The sequence below is a fragment of the Seriola dumerili genome, unplaced genomic scaffold, assembly GCF_002260705.1.
Source record: "Seriola dumerili isolate Sdu_G_001 unplaced genomic scaffold, Sdu_1.0 BDQW01000110.1, whole genome shotgun sequence".
NCBI classification, from domain to species: domain Eukaryota; kingdom Metazoa; phylum Chordata; class Actinopteri; order Carangiformes; family Carangidae; genus Seriola; species Seriola dumerili.
Window position 1 is genome coordinate 11,227,793 of NW_019174365.1, and position 19,394 is coordinate 11,247,186.

Below are 19,394 nucleotides of genomic sequence, written 5' to 3' on the forward strand. Positions count from 1 at the left end.
CCCGGTGTTTGAACCTTTCAGAATCACCTGTTTTATCCCTGTCAAATCTTACTAAACCTGAATCACGTGAAACCAGCCCTGTTGCCCTGCCGACCGAAATATACGTTATGCCGGGTCCGGCAACACAATATTTTTGTCAGATTTATGTCTGTGTCAAATTAGACGATTATCGAGTCATGAATTCTTGCCGTCTTGACTTGGCAGATGATACGTTGGTACTCGCTGTCTTTCACCACTTGCGTTATGTCATCAGAAGGATGTAAACACAGATAACATCATCATTCCTCATTTGCTTCACTATGCTTACAGTTGAGCGCCCTGTGTTCCCACTGGTCACCATCACTCAAGTTGTCAAGCGTCAAGTTCGTGGAAGTTGTTGTAATTCCGACACATTTGTCTTTGTGTTGGGACGTCATGAGGCCTCCCAGATGCGGCATTGGTTGTCGTCCGCTCATGTATACTATATACACGGGCTTATGTCGTGCAGTCTAAACTTGGCATTAGCTGCACAGGCTGCACTCTTGACACTCTTAGGCCGGTGTTGGGTATCACTTTCTATTTGGAGTGCCTCATTCTGTCTCTGTTGACTGTAAGCAATGAGTCTCCACTCTCCACCGTCCCCGTGGCAAAGGGAGAGAGGGGGAGAGAGAGCGAGAGAGAGAGAGAGAGAGAGAGAGAGAGAGAGAGAGAGGGGGGAAATCTAATTATTTCCCTCCCATGGCCCAGCAAGCCTTAAAGGTTAATCACTGTCCGTCTAGCTAATTCTGTCTGGGTGCACTGCAGTAATTACAACACCTCGCTCCCTCTTGTCTGCTCTCTCACCTTTTTCTCTATTGTGAACCTTGCTCGCTCTAGTGCTCTCTCCTGCAACCTCTCTCATTATAGATAGTGGATCTCTCTCTCTCTCTCTCTCGCTAACAAAGACTTATACACTGTAAATTTGAAGTAGTGTCCAGGGCTTTTACTTTAACTGCAGGAAGCACCAGGTCTTTATTTCAAACAGGCTTACGGACAGGCTTTAGTATATACAGTATAAGTATATTCTTTATTATTTTACTAAGATATCTGCTTGTTTTCAATTCCCCTACAACTTGAATTTGCTGTTTTTGCTGTTAGTGTGAACGCACCATCCTGAAAATCAGACTGAATTGCCTCTTTGTGTTCATGTTAGCCGATTTCCTGTTGGTAGGGTGGGTTATTTAATTCTCCCTTACAGTTGTGAGTCCTGCAACTCTCTGCTAAAATCGTTATTTTTAGTCAAACTTACAACAACAACCTGTCAAGCTGTGCCGATTTCAACTACTTTTCTATACTTTTCTTTTTTTCCCGCCATTCTTTTTTTTTGCCATATTTTTTTTATGGAGCGCAGTGGCTTCCCAGCTGTGAAGGAAGACAACATCACCGCTCTGTATCCGGTCTTTGAAGCTCTGATCTGATCCGATCGACTGTCTCTTCAACTGGTGTAAATGGTCGTCAACAAACACAACGTTAGACCTATAACAATCAGTGTGCAGTAATTCAGAGGTGTGTTTATCTGCTGTCATGCTAAATATAGGATAATCTACATTTCCACATCACTTATTCTCTCAGTAAAACAACTCATGTCATATTCCCCACTTTGCTCCTCAGTTTCACACCTTACCAGAAACACTCTTCCAACTCATTTGACTTTTATCAATTTATATATCGATACGTACATATATATATATATATATATATATATATAGATAATCTTTATATAGATTTTTCATAGATATAGAGTTGTATTTGTCTTCCATCAGATTTTGGAGGGAGGGTTTCCTTTTCACACCTCCTCTCTTTCTCACACTTCTCACTCTCCCTTTTCTCTATCTTATCACCACCTCTCTCTCCTTTTCTTTCTCATCCTACCTTCTTGTCACCTAATGTCTCCCTCTCTCCCTACTCTTCTCACCATTCCTCCTCCTCTCTTTTTTTCTCTTCATCATCTCATCACCACTCACCGCCACCTTCTCACTTCATTTCTCTCTCTCCCTCTCCCTGTCTCTCTCTCTCTCCCTCTCTGTGGCTCAACTTCCTACTGGTTACAGCTATATTCATCTATAGCAGCAGCTCAAGGAAGTGCGCCCTGGGCCTAGAAATACTCCACCATGTCTTCACCTTCCAATGTTTTCTCTCCCTGCCAAAAGCATCTCCAGGAGCGACAGCTTAGGAGACTTAAAATACCTATGTTTCCTTCTCCCCCTGAACTATTCCACTTCCTCACCATTCCATCACATGCATTCATTCCACGGATACGGTTCATACAAGAAACTATAAACAATGGTTATAATAATAATAATAATAATAATAATAATGATAATGATAACAATAATAATAATAATCACCAATATCAAATAAAAACGTATGTTAATTATTCCTATCTTTACTCCTATAAATTTGTTATTTACTTCCTGTGACGATTCTCATGAATTTTTTTCATGTATTTCCTCACATCCACCATATTTCATTCTTTTCTGTCCCACTGTCCTTCCTCCCTGATGCCCACAGAGGCTCCACTAACAGGCTGCATCCTGCTGAGGTTGGTGGGCTGTCGCTTCCCATATCATCAATACAGAGGAGAGGAGAGGAGAGGAGAGGAGAGGAGAGGAGGTGTGGAAGATGTGACAAAAACATGATGAAGAAAAGGGATGGGAGGCTGAGAGTAGCCCTTAGCAAAGTGTCATCACTCAGCTAAACTCTCTGCCTTTCACTCTCTATTTTCCACTTGCTAAGATACCAAAACAGCAGCGGGTGATAGAAGCTGCTTTATTACACTCAATATGTTTTCCAAGAACTTCAAGGAGTGACAAAGATTCCTAGAATTTAGTTTCTCGGCCCCTGCGGCAAAGCCCTGTTTGAGAGTCTGTGGGCAGACGGGTGCTGATGGCGGCGGCGGTGGTGATGTGGAGTGCTGCTGGTGTGGCGGTGATGGAGGAGGGCAGCTGCTGGAATTGATGAGGAAGAGACAAGGGAAGCTGAGAATCATGGTGTGAGGAGCAAGCCAGGCAGAGGATGGAAAATAACAGCGTCTGGTTGTTGTTATGAAACAAGATGATGCATTGTGCAAAAGTGAGAAGTGCTTTGTGTAGAAAGCAAAGAAATGAGGTTAAAGTGGGAAACTGCAGGGTGCCATGGAGTCCATAGGAAAAGCTGATAAAGAGAGAAAGTGAATGTGTGTGTGTGTGTGTGTGTGTGTGTGTGTGTGTGTGTGTGTGTGTGTGTGTGTGTGTGTGTGTGTGTATAAATTACATACATCATGGATAGTGGATAGGTGAATGTAGTGGGAGCACGTTACATGTGTCTTTGGCAAAAGGTCAAATTAAATAGGGGCAATAATGTTAACCAGTTACATGACTGTGTAGTATCATGTGTGAATCGTGTGGATTTATACTTACTGTACCTGACTGTAATAAGCACATTCATGTATTCTTAGATTACACTGAAAATGATAAATGTATAAATTAGAGTCAAATTATTTGGTTATTATAACTTGCATTACAGTTTAGAACTATTCTATACATTCTTGATATTCTTGCAATATTAAACTTATTTGCCATAGTTATTAGAGTGGGTTCGTAATAAGTATACTTGAGCTACCAATAGCTACAAATATTTACTATCTAATACCCTTTGTGTTTCTCTGCTGAATATTTCTGAGGTAACAGTTGAGGTTATTATTGATTTCTTGCAACTAGAGGACGTTAACCTGAGTGAATTATGAAGACTGTGCGGAAAATCCTCTCTTGATATTGGGCAGACTTTATTAGTGTAATAGATGGTGGTTTCAACAGTTCGTCTAATACTTTCAAAGCTAATTTTTTGCTGGAAAGTCATATCTTAATAATGCATTGTGAATTGAGAGAACTCTACAGTATTTCTGTGCAGATCTTTCTCCCAAGCGTGATAAAGTATTAATATCTGCTTATAATTAAACTGACTGTGTTTCCGTTTTTAGACTATTAACAGTGTCAACATATTGCTTGCAATAGCGAAGGTATTTGTTCTTCTGTCAGCGCATCAGCCCTGATTATCCTCGTGCATGCGTTGGTGTGAATGGACACCAACGCATATGGTTAAGGTAAGTGCCTTGCATACATCAGGTAGACTGTAAACACTCTATAGTTATCCTAAAATGTGATATGAAACAACTTTACCCGAAGCTTATCACTGCCCAACCTGTGCAGGTAAGCAAAGCTGTCAATCTTAAAAGTAGCCTGGGGAGCTTTCTGACCACTACTTGCAGTATGGTGCAATGTTTTGCACGACAATGCACATAAACACACACACACAAACACACACACACACACACACACACACACACACACACACATTTCCATGCATGTGACACCACAGGCTACACAGTGCTGGTTTCGCACTATTCCACTGACATCAAAAGCACAGTTGCAAAGAACAAGCAAAGGCGAGGATGAGAAAGACATATGGAAATGGTGTAGGCTTCAAATTTGTTTTTCCAAATATCAGCTCTGCAAATGTTCTATGAGGGAAGAAATGCATTCAGCATGCATAGAGCTCCCAGAATGCATTTTGGTAAATAACAGTGGCTGTAAGCATAACTTACAAAAACAGGCAACCTTTAAAGCAGCAGAAAGTGACATTTGCTTGCTCACACAAAATAGGTGAGGCTGGCTGTTTGGTGACTGCTTGTAAAGCTATGGTGAAATGCTGTAGCCATGTGAGCAAACCATCAATTTGCCAGCCGGCCCTGACAAGCTGGCGCTAATCAGTCACAAAGATTCTCTTGGTTTTCTTTCTACAGTACTGTTTACTTCCACCTGGCGTTTTGTTCACTCTCACTCAAACCATTTCATTCAATAAATTGCTATCAACGAAGAAAAGTAAAGTTCACTAAGCTAACAAGCTTGTCAATGGTTTCTCAGCATGCTTGTCAGCTAGATAGCATAGCTCGGTCTCTAATGAGACAGTAAGCGGTGAGTTGACAACATTTTTTCAAAAACTTTTCTTGGGACAGCTTTTACTCTGACAGAAAATACAAGTTACTAAATGAAAGTTGACGGTGCAACACAGCTAATAAGCTACAATAGCTCCCTCTGTTGCTCTCCGTCCCCTCACTGTGAAAACAGCGTGCTATTGGTCAGTGGCACAAATTTACATGTCATAGGTCACCAAAGTCAAACACTATATATAACATTCACACGTATTAATTCCTTGAGTGGATCCTCAGGTTGCACTGATTCCATAAAAATTCATCAATTTCACCTTTTAATTTTTTGCCTTTTTAACCTCTGCTGCAACCAGGCCTTAAAGCTGCGCCAGTTAATTATGTAGGCTATTCTAACACGATGGCTCTAGATGACATTGAGAAGTAAATGTGGCCTTCGATAATGAGAAGTCATCATGTTTACCAGGCTGCAGGCTTTAAAACATGCAGTGATGGCCATGACTACAGATGGTATGTGCATAAATACTTGACAGTAAATGATTTGAATATTTATCAGAATGTGAGATGTCAGTCTCCTTGTAAATAATCTTTACCCGGGAGAGATACAGATACAGTATGTGCTCTGAAAACCTGGAGTGTTGTGAAGCTTGTGTGAACAAATTATATGCCAGATATGATTCACAGTATTAGGGTGAAATATGTGCAGAATGTGAGTACATTTTTATGCTGGACAAAGTTTCAAGGCTGAAAAAGTCTACCTTGTGTGAGAAGTTGAAGGGTCCTGACTTCCTCCCGGACACGAAGCTGCAGGACCTGCTGCAGGATGTGCTGCCTCTGGGCTTCCTGCATGATACCCATTCTTTCCAGCTTTCTGTCTGTCAATCTCATCAGAGCCCGCCCTGCATGAAAAAAAACAAAAACAAAAACAAGGTTGAAGGTTAAGGGACAGAAGGAGCAGGAGGCAAGGGGGAATTCAGCATGCTCTGCTGGAGACACTCTAAAAGGGTACAGACAAAGCATTCACGTCAGTGGAGGAACAGGGTGAGGAAACACGCACCCAAATAAAATGCCAGAAGATTAAATCTGCATAAAATCAAACTGTTTTATGTGTCTTTCCCCATTATGTGACCACCAACTACTCTCAAACTTCTATTAAGCTAAGCACAACTCAGTGTGAAGCATACTGCTCTAAAAACACAGCATGTTTCACAGGAATATCAGTACTGTATATCCCTTGAGCAAATTCCCCCACAGCTTCCTTAATTGCAAATCCTTGTGTAAAATCCATAATTTAATCATTCAATCAGTTTCTATGAAGGGGATTTGGGCTACTGATAAAACATGAGTAGAGTATGGCGTAATTATTAATGCTTGTTATGAGTGCCTTTGTAACGTGGGATGGTAAGCAGATAGGATGATAATTCAGGGTAATTACTAGGCATTGGGTTGGACCCCGACAGCTCCCTTTGCTGCCTTGCCCTGATGGCAGAAACGGGCTCTGATTGGCTGACAGTCGAGGAAGCCTGTCGCATTCTTCTCCCTCTTATTTTTCCTCCTTTTTTCCATCTCATCTGTGTCTGTTTACGGTCAGATCATTAAAATGAACAAACATGAAGCTTCATTCATTACTGATGCAAGACTGAAATTGAATTTCCATACATTAAATGGGTTCTCTTGCTCTTATTTAATGCCTCTTTTAGAAAAACAACAACCGAGAGTAAGGCAGACTTCATAATTTCATGTCTCTTCACTTGTTGGGATGATCTATTTTAAATGGTTAGGACATGCCGAGCCCCACACTACCACTTTGCTACCACGGCACAAAAGGGAGTAGTTGGGAAAGCTAAGTACCCTTAAGTGCTAGTGTTGTAACGTTGACTGTTTTGTGCCAGTTTCTCCTGCCTTAACAAAAGAAGCTCTTTGCTCGGTGCTGCGGCCAGATGGGGGTAAAATGCCAAACATAGTTAAGATGCTTCGACGCAAAATGGCGCTCAAAATGCATTACATAAACACTGGAGAGCTAAGTAGAGTCATAAAGGCTCAGAAGTGAGGGAAGCGTATCAAATGGGAAGAGGGAAAGACAAAGATTAGCGAGGTGGAAAGAGAAAGTGGACTGATGAATAAAAGGCGGGCCAGAGGGCGGAAAGTTGGGGAGAAGATGGGGGACATACAGAATTGACAGAAAACCGACATGCACATAAAGCATGCTGTCATGAGTCTATAAATATTGACCAACCATCACTTGGCACCTCATCGTGTAACCAAAGATAGATCGGCATGGAAACAGAGGTTCACTCTTTCTCTGCTTCAGTGATGTCTATCTTAAATAACAGCAGATACAAGAGACAGAACACAGCTCTCTAACCAGATTAACAGATGATTCACACAGCATCTTTGCTAATGTGTATATTACAAAAAACAATAATGACAACAAAGTTTTTTGGGATTATTTATTGAGATGTTCACATGTTGACACGGAGGGAGAGCATTTCTTTCAATCGGTGTGTTGTGTTGACTTTGGCTTTAATCATAATTGCAAAAACAACCAATTTTTTTCCTTCAGATATTTTTTTTTCTTTTCTTCTGACCTTTCCCTGACCTTAAACTCTCTCTGAACAATGCAGTGATGAGCTGATAAAGTGGTGACGTTAGGTGTTGGGGCCATCTTGGTCTCTTTTAGTTTTAACCATGCGTTCGCATAAATTCACTCTTTCCTGCACCAAGTGTTTGATGGCTTCTTTCAGCCCTGGGTTTTGCATCTCAGGCTAACACATGGCAGTAAAGGACAGTGCTCTTTGTAGAAAATATGTAAATACAAATGTATGAGGTCTCTCCTATTGGTGCACATAGTATTTCAAAAGTTTTAGTGGAGTAAAATTAAGTTAGAGCAGCCCATTAACCATTATGATGTGTTATTTGTGAAACTGTGAATGACCTTTGTTTGCTAATAAGTAATTCACAGACAAATACATGTACAGTATGTTCTCCTACACAGAGACACTTATGTTTGTACTTAAGAAAAAAAATGTTTTAACCTCAATAATAGTAATGTAAATCAGCTTATTCTGGGTTTGGGAGGGGTAGTGCTGTGTGAAAAGTACTGTCAACACCAATGACACATGTAACGCATATGAAATTCTTTGTTTACTTAACCATGTTTTACAGCTGGTGTTCCTGAGAATCCAAGAGGAAATAATGTGTAATTTTCTATACAAACTGAAACGTGTCATTAGCTCAGCGAATAAATCCTTGGTGTTTGTTTTGACTCATGTATACTGTGTGACTTCACAAGTTAGTTACTCCATGACACGCTACAAATCATGGACTAATGTGTTGCTGTGAGGAACACGACACTGAGAGCACAGGAGCTGTTAAAGCCTCAGCAGGTACTGAAAAAAAATGAACCATAGGGTTCCAACGGGTATCACTACTAACGTTTGCAAGCTAGGCTAACTAGCTTCCACTGTCCTAGTTGAAGCTTGTAGCTTGCAGGCCTCCACTTGACACAAACTTGACAGCACAATGGGTCCTTCCAAAATGCTGAGTGTTGTAACAGATGTCTCAAATAACTAAATATAATAACCAAAGGTATGTGGGCTTGTTGAAAAAGGGGAAAAAATGTCTTCTATGAACATTTGTAGGCTGTACAGGGCTATGACATACATCAGTGGTTTGACAGCAAGTCTCCAAACAATCCTCCCTCAAATGTCAGTCAAACACTGCGATGGGAAACACCCCGCCAGAGGCCTGAAGCTTAGACACTGTTCCCACAAACATATCCAAAGGGAGTTGTATCCTGTTTTGGAAAATGGAGAATTCAAATGTCAAATGGACTTAAGGGGGCTAATTGTACATTTTATCTGCCGCCGAAAGTGGTTTGTTGCCGGGAGAGGGTGGTGGAGACTGTTGCTTGACAAGAGCTTCGGCCATGGTTGTGTTTACAAGACAAGAATGCACCCTCTGAGCACTACGTCTTCATGGAAGACTGGAGGCAACAGTGAGTCGCAATTGGAAAGTGACGAGACGGACCAGCGCACGCTAACCAGCTAAGAAAGACGCGATGGGGACAAGAGTTAACATTGGCGTCGCTTTCAACTGCTGGAGACAGCTCTCGGTGAATAACGAAATAAAGTTTGACGCTGAACTCGCAACGTCTGGTAAGTAAACAGCTGTTAATGCTAACGCTGGCTATGTAGGAATAGCTGAAACTTACAAACAGCTCTTTTAAATGTATATGCAACTATAATAAAAGTCACAAGGTATAAAGGTGATAAAACAATGTTAGGTATGTTTTTGGAGTCTTTAATGACTCTCCAGGACCCCAAACAGAAAATTAGGGTTCATGAAACCTTCCGGTTCCGATTAAGGACTGGTCATGAAAACCATTTAGCGTGAATGTTTAATTCACTAAAGTTGCCATTGAGATTTTAATAAATCAGGTCTGATATCTGGCTCCGAACAAACTGCCAGTTCTCGGTGGTGGGTGCCAACGTGCCGCTTCTTCCGCTCGGCGAGGCAGTATCAGCAGGGTGGAACAGCTTCTGTAAGGAGTCCAAGCTTTCACTCTCTTGCCCTGCAGTTCTGAGTCATTGGCATCGACAATCCCACCAAGCCTCAGCTGGGAATTTTTCAAACCACAATTAATACACTGAGCAGTGTACCATGGCCATGAGGAGAGGAGGAGGATGAGGAGGAGGAGGAGGAGGACAGGACAGACAGAAATTGATCAAGGGGAAATACATGAGGTAAGTGAGGGAGAGACACTTGCAGAAAAGTTGAAACATCTCAAAGTGTGAAAAATAATGAATTGGCTGGAAGAAGGCACCGCAAACAATGTCAGCTTGGTCTTTTGCTGCATGGCTAATTCTATACACTTACAGCACTATGATAGAGCACGGCCTCATTTGGCAGGTCAATGCAAAATTATACAAAGAAGACATAGCAGAAAATCATTAACTCCTGACCCAAAACATATACTGCACACAATCACAGCGACAGCATTGTCACTTTCTCACTTAGCAACAGGGAACTTAATGTGGGCATGTGTATAATTACTGGCTTTTTTCAACTCTATTCACTTACTCTATCTGTGGTTCTGCCATAACAGCTTCTTTTACCAGAGGAGCGGTTGGATTCATCATCCTCTCCTCTCCTCATCATGCTTGACAAATTTAAGCAAATTTCTGATACCTCTGCAAAAATAAAATGTGAATTAGTATGTGTTTCCATCAACAACCTACGTGTGAACAGTTCACCAAGGCGTGACAGGATTACATGATTCTCTTGCTCCTACAGTCATTTAAAAGGGGGCCCGTGACTGCAGTCCAGCAGTATAAATATTTGGTAACCATCTTGGACGATAAGCTTAGTGCTGGTGCCAACATTGATTTTATTTATACAGAGGCAAACCAAGATTGAAGAAGAAGATTGTTCCCCTACAGGAAGCTTAAGCTCCCAGTGGCAACCTGCGTGCGATCTCCTTTGTAAATACATGCGTGTAAGCTGCGCACACGTTTGTGTGGGAGCTGCCATTGCTCCCAGACACTGCAGTGGGTGCTGTGGACGAATCTACAAAAAGCACACGAGAAGAAAAAAGCAGGAAAACTTGATATTCTTCCTATGTTTCTTGTCTTTATAACTACATTGGTTATCCTGAGTTTTGGAAGGAGATGGTAGAGAGGGAGTCCCACAAACCAATGAACCAATCATCAACAAGGATGTCGGTGCGGCTGCAGACTGCAATGTTTCACATTTCAAGAGGTTTTCAAATGTGCTGGGTTCGTGTATTTGTCGAGCCTTGAGTGAGAAGCATGCAACAGCCTCAGGATCTTAAATTTAGGCAAGTCTGTGTTTAAAGTTTTTATACTTCCTGCTATTAACAATGGCTGAACATATAATCGCAATATTAATGAAATCGCAATATGGCCAAGTGTCATGTGTCACAACATACCATAAATGAAGCATTGTGGTGCTACAGAGATGCCTCAGCCTACTAATCATATTCTATAGATGTTGTTTGGTGCAGACCCCAGCAAAAGTCACATTATCATCATTTATGTATATTTTTTTTCAGGAAAAAGGAAATGGAAAAATGACCATTCCCACTAAAATCACGACTCATATCGCAATATCTGTCAAAATAATTGCAATATGTTTTGTTTTTTTTGCATATCGCTAAACTATGGTGAAAGAGGAAAGAGTGATATGGTTCAAGGCCACCATCTGGACTGGATCTGTATACCCCTGACCTCTGCTCTTTTTGTACATTATTCTGGGGGTTTTAAGGTAGAATGACCATGTGTGTCAACTCTCCCAAAAATGTTTTTTCTAATTTTGTAGATATTTTTTTACGCACAAATTGAAAATGTGACTAAAACCAAGCGGGTAATAATCTACTGTTCTTCCTATAGCAAACCAACCTACATGCTTGTCTGTTTTCCCCTGTACACACCAGAATACTCCCTCCCTCTGTCTCTCAAGCCTCCCCTGCTTTCTTCTCTCTCTCTCTCTCTCGTATCTCACTGCTTCTCCACTCAGCTTGTTGACTACCATACTTATCTGCCCTCCTGGAGTGAGGTAAATAATTTCCTCCCCTCTTTCTGTAAGGGTGGGGATGGGGGGTGTGAGTGGATCCAAAATGCCAGGAAGATGAGCTGCTCCTGCTTTCTCTGTTCACTGAATATTTCTCTACTTCACATACAGCACGGGCTTCCTCCATCTCTTTGCCGTTCATATCCACGAGTCTGTATTTTAGCAGAGTTCTATTGTTGCTATACCAAATATGACTATGACAAGCTATATTGTTCTGAATGCATTTTTACACACAAACCAAATATGGGCACACTTTATACACACGTGCTTTACAGAAACACACTGATGTGCACACAAACACATTGTCGCTGGGAATTAGATTAATGAGTGGGGGGTGAGCAGCAGCGTTGGGCTGAGGCAGATTAATCTCCAGCTATAGCCTGGCACAGGCTACCACAGCTTTGATGAATGGGAGCTTAAAGTGTATCTGTATGCACACACACACACACACACACACACACACACACACACACACACACACACACACACACACACTGTATAGTATGCAGACCCATCTGACACAAAAGTATACACCCATGGACACAGATCCTGCAAGAGTCCATTTCATTTTGCAGGTGGGGGCTAAAACGGCATGCTAATTTTCACTGTGTGTGGGGCAGCCGTGGGTAAAAAAAAAAAAAAGCCAGAGAGTTAACCCTCCACTCCCTACAACTTCTAAAATGGTTCTTTTCAGCCCTGACATGTTTTGGCAGCTGTGCTGGAAGCCGACGATACAGTGCAAGAATGTATTCTACGATTACTCCTCCTCAGGTAAATCTTCCATACCAGTCACACATAATTCTCAAATCTCCCGCACAGCTGTGCACCCATATGTGTGTCTTCTGGGGATAAATGTCACCGAGCTGCATCTGGCGAACTGCACTCCACAAACCTGCACTACACACACTCTGTCAAGCACAGAATAACAAGTGAAGTGAGTGTTGAGCGCTGGATAGTGAGTGTACTTCTTGCTGCCATATGCAATAGCATCCCCTTCAAGAATGAACGCGGGATAACAGCATTGGATTCAACTAGCTGACGACGACAAAACACAGCAAATAGAGGCATCGGGCGTATCCTTCACAGGTATTTACTGTGATATGGCACAGCTTGGAGTCCTTAAAGTAAATGTGACTGATTGTCCCAGTTGCTCGTAGCCATCAAGCTAAATGGCTACTGCAGCCACTGAGCACCTGTGATCCGATGCTAATGCTATTCCATACTGTAGCAGAAGAGGCCAGTTATGATCCTATAGGGTAGAGAACACGGTTCAGTCTTAGTAATAAAGCTAGTCCAGGCAGCCATAGAGGGAGAGAGAGAGAGACACACACACACACACACACACACACACACACACACACACAAATACACACCCACACAAATACACACCCACACAGATAATAAGCCGCCTAAACCCTCCACTTGTAACAGCAGCAGTAGCCTCACGCTGATTTCATCACCACTGATCTATTTCAGTTTGCTGATCATTATACTGCACCTCTGTTGGTTAGCCACAGCTAACAACCTGTCGACAGCTCACTGGGACTCTTAACACTGTAGTATCGGTGCAGACTACTGAAATCACTATCAGGTTCATGGAGCTAACTAGCCGTCCTGAGTTAACTACTACTGACTGACTGCAGATAGCTAATATCCTGTCATAGGTGGAAGAGATCACGATAATCTAATGCGCAAACACTGAGGCTGACCCTCACTAGTAATACATGTGAGATCTTTTAGACGCTTTCAGCTGAATCATATTGAAGACATGACGGGGATGAGACAGGTTGATTTCTACCAAATCTCAAATTTCCTCGCCATCATCATTACAACTGGCTCACTGGGGACATGGCCGGTAATATCTCGAATATCAAGAGTCATCTTACTGGCAGGTCCAGGTTTTTCTTATTTTTTCGTGTGACAAAGGCAGACAGTAGTTGAGTAACATAAAAGATGGGAATACAGTATCTTTATTTGTTCACGATGGATGTATTCTACATAACGAGTCATAACTACACACTTAATGGCCCTACTGCGTGTCATTCACAATCTCTGAAGACTAATTTCCAAACCCTCCATATGGAGAAACAAGGACGACATTTTGAAAAAATCCAATTGGAAGAACAGTAATTAATTTTATGTTACACATTGCTATATAATCACCTTGCCAGTGGCATCATTAACCACAATTCCCTCTGTCTGTGGATCAAATTGTCCCCCAAACAACTCATCAGCAACGAGCTGTTTAAATTTCCCCTTTTGGAAATTACACAAAACAATGGCCACCAGTGGAGCTGTTATGTGGCTCGAGAGCTGATATGGAGCCATGTTAGTCCCTTTGACTCTTCACTATATATGCCTGTTCCTCTATTACACAGCAGCACTTTTATGACAGCAGTCTGGTGCCCGCAGAATTCATTGTCTCATCACTCAAGTGCTGTTTAGGCCTGTTGCTGGGTGGCCTCGTTTGGGTTTTTTTAAAAATAGCATTTGTCACCTTTCATCCTTTTCTGCGGCTCATCAAATATACATTTTGTACCCAGTGTGAGACCTTCCAGTGGATGAGGAGATCGCGACCGGAGCTGGGGGGTGGTGGTGGTGCTTGATGGGGCGAGGGTGGTGGTGGTGGTGGGAGCGAACAGACCTTTACAAGAACTGAGGTGCAATAGTGTGAGCTGCTGGAGACAAGCCACCCTTCATTAAACCACTAATATTACAGGCTATTAATTATTCAGAATACAGGCCTTATGACACCATACATCAGTGGATATTATGAGGCTGGTTATTCATTTATCTGAGTATTCCTGCGTGAGAAGAAAAAAAACAAAACAGTCTAACTGATGCATGGTGGGAGTAGTTTCCATGCATTTTGAGGCCCCAATTCACACTGCACAGATGTCTCTGTTTTTTATCAAACCCACAGTATTTCCAAATTAGGCAGCTGGCTGGCTGGATGACTGGTTACCTAGTCAGCCAAGGGTGGGGCCGAGGGGTGGCACAGGAGCATCTGGATGAGTTGACTGTTGACATTTCTTGTTGGGAAGTCAAGCAAACAACCACAAAGTGACAGAAAAAAAACTACAGAGACAAATGCAAAAAGACATTCTGGGTGTCATGTTCCAGTGTAGAAGGGGTGGGGGACCTTCTCTGGGATATATAGTAGCTATCTGTTGATATCTATTGACAATTATCAGTGCGAGTCTTCACACATTTCTTCTCATTTTACTAGTGTTCCCCACTTCTTTAATACTGCCCCCCCCCTGCACACACACACAAACAGACACACACACACACACACACACACACACACACACACACACACACACACACACACACACACAAACAAAACACACACAAAAGTTCCTAAACTCATCCCTGCAGCCAACCTCTACAGCTGCATCTAATTCTGCTGTTGTATGCCTTCAGAGAGGCTCTGAATTTCCACAGTGTGATGTAATGGTCTTCTCTGACTCTCAAAAATATAACTTCATCTCGACTCAACCTCTTTCCCTCCTTTTTTCCACCCTCTTGCTTTTGATTACCTTTGTCATCACACCTTTTGAGCTGATTACATCTAAGGTATCAGAAATTGTGTGTTTAACTCATTTATCGTGCCAAGCTATTCTCTCACCAAAAGAGCTTTGTCCTTGTAATTACAACGGATTAGGGACTAATATCTAATTATGCCTTAATATGCTTTAATGCATTTTTAATGACAACTGGGTGTTAAAGTCAAACTCGGCGTTGTCTCTGTTGGGGGGCGGGAGGTGAAGATTGAAAGGAGGAAAGGGTTTCTTGGCAGTAGGCGCTGGAGGGAGGATGGGAAACATTGATTTCTTTGGCTGAGGTTACAGGAGCCCTAGCAGGGAGGCAGCTGCTGCATACTGAAGTCACTCGATGTTAAAATGTTGCACCAGCCCTGATACGCAGTAAAAATGCATTTCCCTCACCACTGTTTTATGTCAAAGGAGGGAGGACACAAATGCCTGTTTGAATTATGATCTGGAATAGAGACCGTTTATTGATTTGCTACTTTATGAAGGGATGACTACATTGCCAAGACAAGTGAAATTGAGTACCGCTGGCAGCCGAAAAGAGGGCTGAATATTCTGTTATGGATGGAACGGACGGAAAATACAGTCAACCAGTCTGGAGAATCGAATGCGAAAGAAAGCAAAAATCGGACCCATTCATGCAGACACATAATGAACGTACACATACCTCTCCAATTTTCAAGAGTCACAGCTAATGTACGACAAGCACACGGAACAAACGGATATCCTCAGATGCATGTTTGCACGCATGTGTAAATGTATTCATTCTCTCACCGTTTTGTTTGTCTACGCTTGATTGTGTTCCACAACAATATTCCATTCATCATTTGTTTCCCCGCTTGTTTATTCTAACACGGTGTAGGAACAGAAAAAAAATATATATCTGCATAATATTTCAAAGATTGATTGGGATGCAAATTGCCTTGTGAGCCCAATTGGTGTGGCTTGGCCTGTTTTAATTGGGTTCTGTTAATTAATGCTCGATGTGAAGACAAACTGAATTACTTGCAGGTTTTGTGCATGTCATTATCTCCTAATTGTGCCAGTAGGAAAGCATGTGTGCCGAGTACTGTACGCGCATGAGTGTGCATGCATCATTTGGTTAACCCTTTCCTCTCTTGTGTGATCCTGGTAAAAAAAAAACAAAAAAAAAAACATTACACCTTCATAACAAACACAGGCCATTAAGTTAATACACCATTAGGAAGCTGAGTTCTAATGTTTTAATCACTGAAAGACTAATAAGAGAAAATATAATTTATTTACAGACTATAACTGAATGCATCATGCTTGTCAGGAACACTGAGGCATTTAATCTTAAAGTTAGATTAATTTTCTTTAATTAGATATGGACCTCAAGAGAAATTTCCACCACATGAATGACTGGATGGCCGCACTTGACTTGATTCCTCTTCTCTGCGATAACAAATACTGCATGGATATGATAAGAGGAGCGTCTTCAGTTGTAGCCTCTGTGAGTCCTTTTTAATTCTGCACATAAGACTCAATTTTAAATAAAGGCGGCAATAGAAAAAAAAAAAAAAAAAAAAAAAAGAACGCTTCAACTTGTGTTTCACACAGCGGTGCTTGTTCTGTACTTCGAATGAAAAGAAAACAAAATAAAATCTTTCAAATTGGTTTGACTTGAAAATAGATCCACAGTGTAGCAAGGGTTCAGCGAGCATGCAATGAACTGTGGATTATCTCCTGGACCTCTGCGCCGCTGATGAGATATGTGTGAAACTTGAACTGCAGAGCAGCAAGATTCATATTTTCAGACCATTAAACAGAGGATGCTAAATCTCAAAACCCACCATGCAAACATCAGTCAAAATGCATCAAAGGGTAAAACGGGAGCGTGAGTCATTATCATCATTCACTCATCATGACCGCCAAAGCGATTTATCCTGCCAGCCAGTCACTGAGTCGAGGAGGTCCTCGACAGCAACAAATAAACATATTAATGTGATCGGTTGTGCTCCGAGAGGAAGAGTGCACGGCAATTAATGGTCGTCTGTTGCTATGCGGACCGGAGTGTCATTAGCGCCGAGGTGACCTTGAGGAGCCTCGTTAGAGGAGTGATTGACGTGGCAACCGTTGTCAGTGGTGATGCTGACTAGTGGTGAAGGAGGGGATGGACAGACGGGTAGGACGGGTGGCAGGACCGCAGGGGGGCAGACAGTGGGTGCAGGGTGCACCGGGGATGTTATGAATGAGATCAAGACAAGAAACGGCAAATGCAGCAGAGTTCTAAGAAAGAGACGACCTGTGTCACTGTAAACTCCATCTGAAAAAAGTTGTTGATGACACTGCACCAATGTCAGCGATATGAATTCCTCTAAATAGACCAGACAAAGTCATGACAAGGCAAATTACTGGACCTGATAACAGAGAGATTCTTTATCATGAACAGTTCCGCATAATATCGTTCAAAAATAAACAAACGCAACTTCAAGCATCAACCTCTAATCACCTTGCAGCAGCTACAACACAAAAACCAGGTTTGCTATGCTGTAATAGAGCAGATCTGGTTGTTCTACTGCATAATACATGACAGCCGCTGCACAGGTAAGTGCAGGGTGCCAAAAAGTACCTGTGATATCGTGCTGTTTGAAGGAGTCGCTGTAGATCTGGTGCTGATTAGGACAGTGTTTCTTCAGCCACTTGCACACGTCCTGTTGGGTCCACAGAGCCACTGGCTTGGACAGCTTCACGTACCCTGGCTGTTAAACAGACAAAACCACACAAAACATTTAGAGACCGCTCTTTTACAAACGTGCTGCACAGTTACTGCTGTTTTACGTGCTTTATGTACGACTATTGGTAAAATATGAAGACACTATGGATGGACTACCACTTTCACATTTGGATTTAGAAGCTGCAGTAACCACCTAATAAAATACTGTTGTTGTTTTTCCACTGATTGGCCTTAATGCAACCATGTGACATCTTTATGGAGATGGCCTTCCAGCTGATGTAGTCATAAAATATTTACTTGCTGCTGTCTGACATTTTCCCTCAAGGATCAATAAAGTATTAATCTTTTAAAAGTAAAAACAAGACATATAACTCCAGGATAGTCAATAAAGAGACACTGTGATGTACGACTGTATTAATCTTGTATGTTGAGTTAACCCCTAGCTCGCACTTCAAGGTTCAACTGATCACAATCGTTCGCAATTGCTCATATAAAATGTAAATATTGAACCCCTGACCGACATTCTCCAATCCCCTTGGCAGAAAGAGAGAGGCAGTTACTTTCTATAATTCTACTTTGAATGGAAAGCGAGGAGGACAAAAGAATATGGACCCGTCCAGATGGCTGGGAGGATGTGGACAATATGTTCAAATTTGGCCCCGTTCTAAAATTTGTTGGTACGATCAAATTGGGTTTCTAATCAGGCAAATCTGCACAGCCTGGTATTAAAGTATCATGGGAAGCTTTAAGTATGAATAAATCAGATTTTGTTTACATTTAGTTTATCTCCCTAAACTGCATTGTAAATATCCTTAAGGCCTGACAAGTGTATGAGCAAAGTCCTTTTAGTAGTGTAGTCCTTTCATTGGCAGACTGCTACCTTTAACAGCTCATTATTACCAGCAAATGTTATGTTTTGTTGCACAATTTTTCCACAAGTTCTGCCAATTTTTTGCTTTTAATGTGATAGAGATAGTGAAAGAGTGAAAGGAAAGGTTTGGGAGAGAGAGAAAGAGAGAGGGGATGACATGCAGCAAAGGGCCCAGGCTGGTCTCAGACCTGGACCACTAGCTGCAGAAAGGACTCAGCCTAAGTGGTATGCACTCGACCAGATGAACCAGAACAACTAGTACAAAACAACATAACATGAAAATGGGAAAACCTGAAATGGTGACTTTGCAAAGAAATTTGACAATTACAATATGAGGAAAACTCGAGTCTACAGCTCTTCATTTGTTGAGACATTTTTACTCAAAACCACGAATAAAAACAAACAAAAAAAAAATCAGAGGATCACTAAAGTCAGTTAGGTTTTAACCCTCTGGGCACCAATAATGCCTGTACAAAATTTCATGGACCAACCAACCAGAGCCACACCACTAGCATCACTAAAAAAACACCACCAAACATCTGTCGTGTGCATTACTGCCCTCTGCAGATGGCAGTAGAGGAAGAGGTGGAAACAATACATAAGGGGGCTGATCCGAGCATTGATCTGTAAAAACTCTGCTTATGTAGTTGTCACAATGTGGAGAGAGTGACGCTCAAATCCAGCTGCACAAACGTATGACATCTAACAAGCAGTTTATATTAGAATGCATGTAATAGT

At 41.8% G+C, this 19,394-nt stretch overlaps 1 protein-coding gene across 1 annotated transcript in view; it reads right to left on the reverse strand.

Annotated features, from left to right (window-relative positions):
- samd12 (sterile alpha motif domain containing 12) overlaps positions 1-19,394 on the reverse strand; it is a 97,876-nt gene that overhangs the window by 52,117 nt on the left and 26,365 nt on the right. Inside the window, exons 3-4 of the mRNA XM_022747718.1 lie at positions 17,681-17,810; positions 5,701-5,841 (exon numbers count right to left, since the gene is read on the reverse strand). Coding sequence (XP_022603439.1) covers positions 5,701-5,841; positions 17,681-17,810 — 271 coding nt within the window. The remainder of the gene's footprint in view (positions 1-5,700; positions 5,842-17,680; positions 17,811-19,394) is intronic.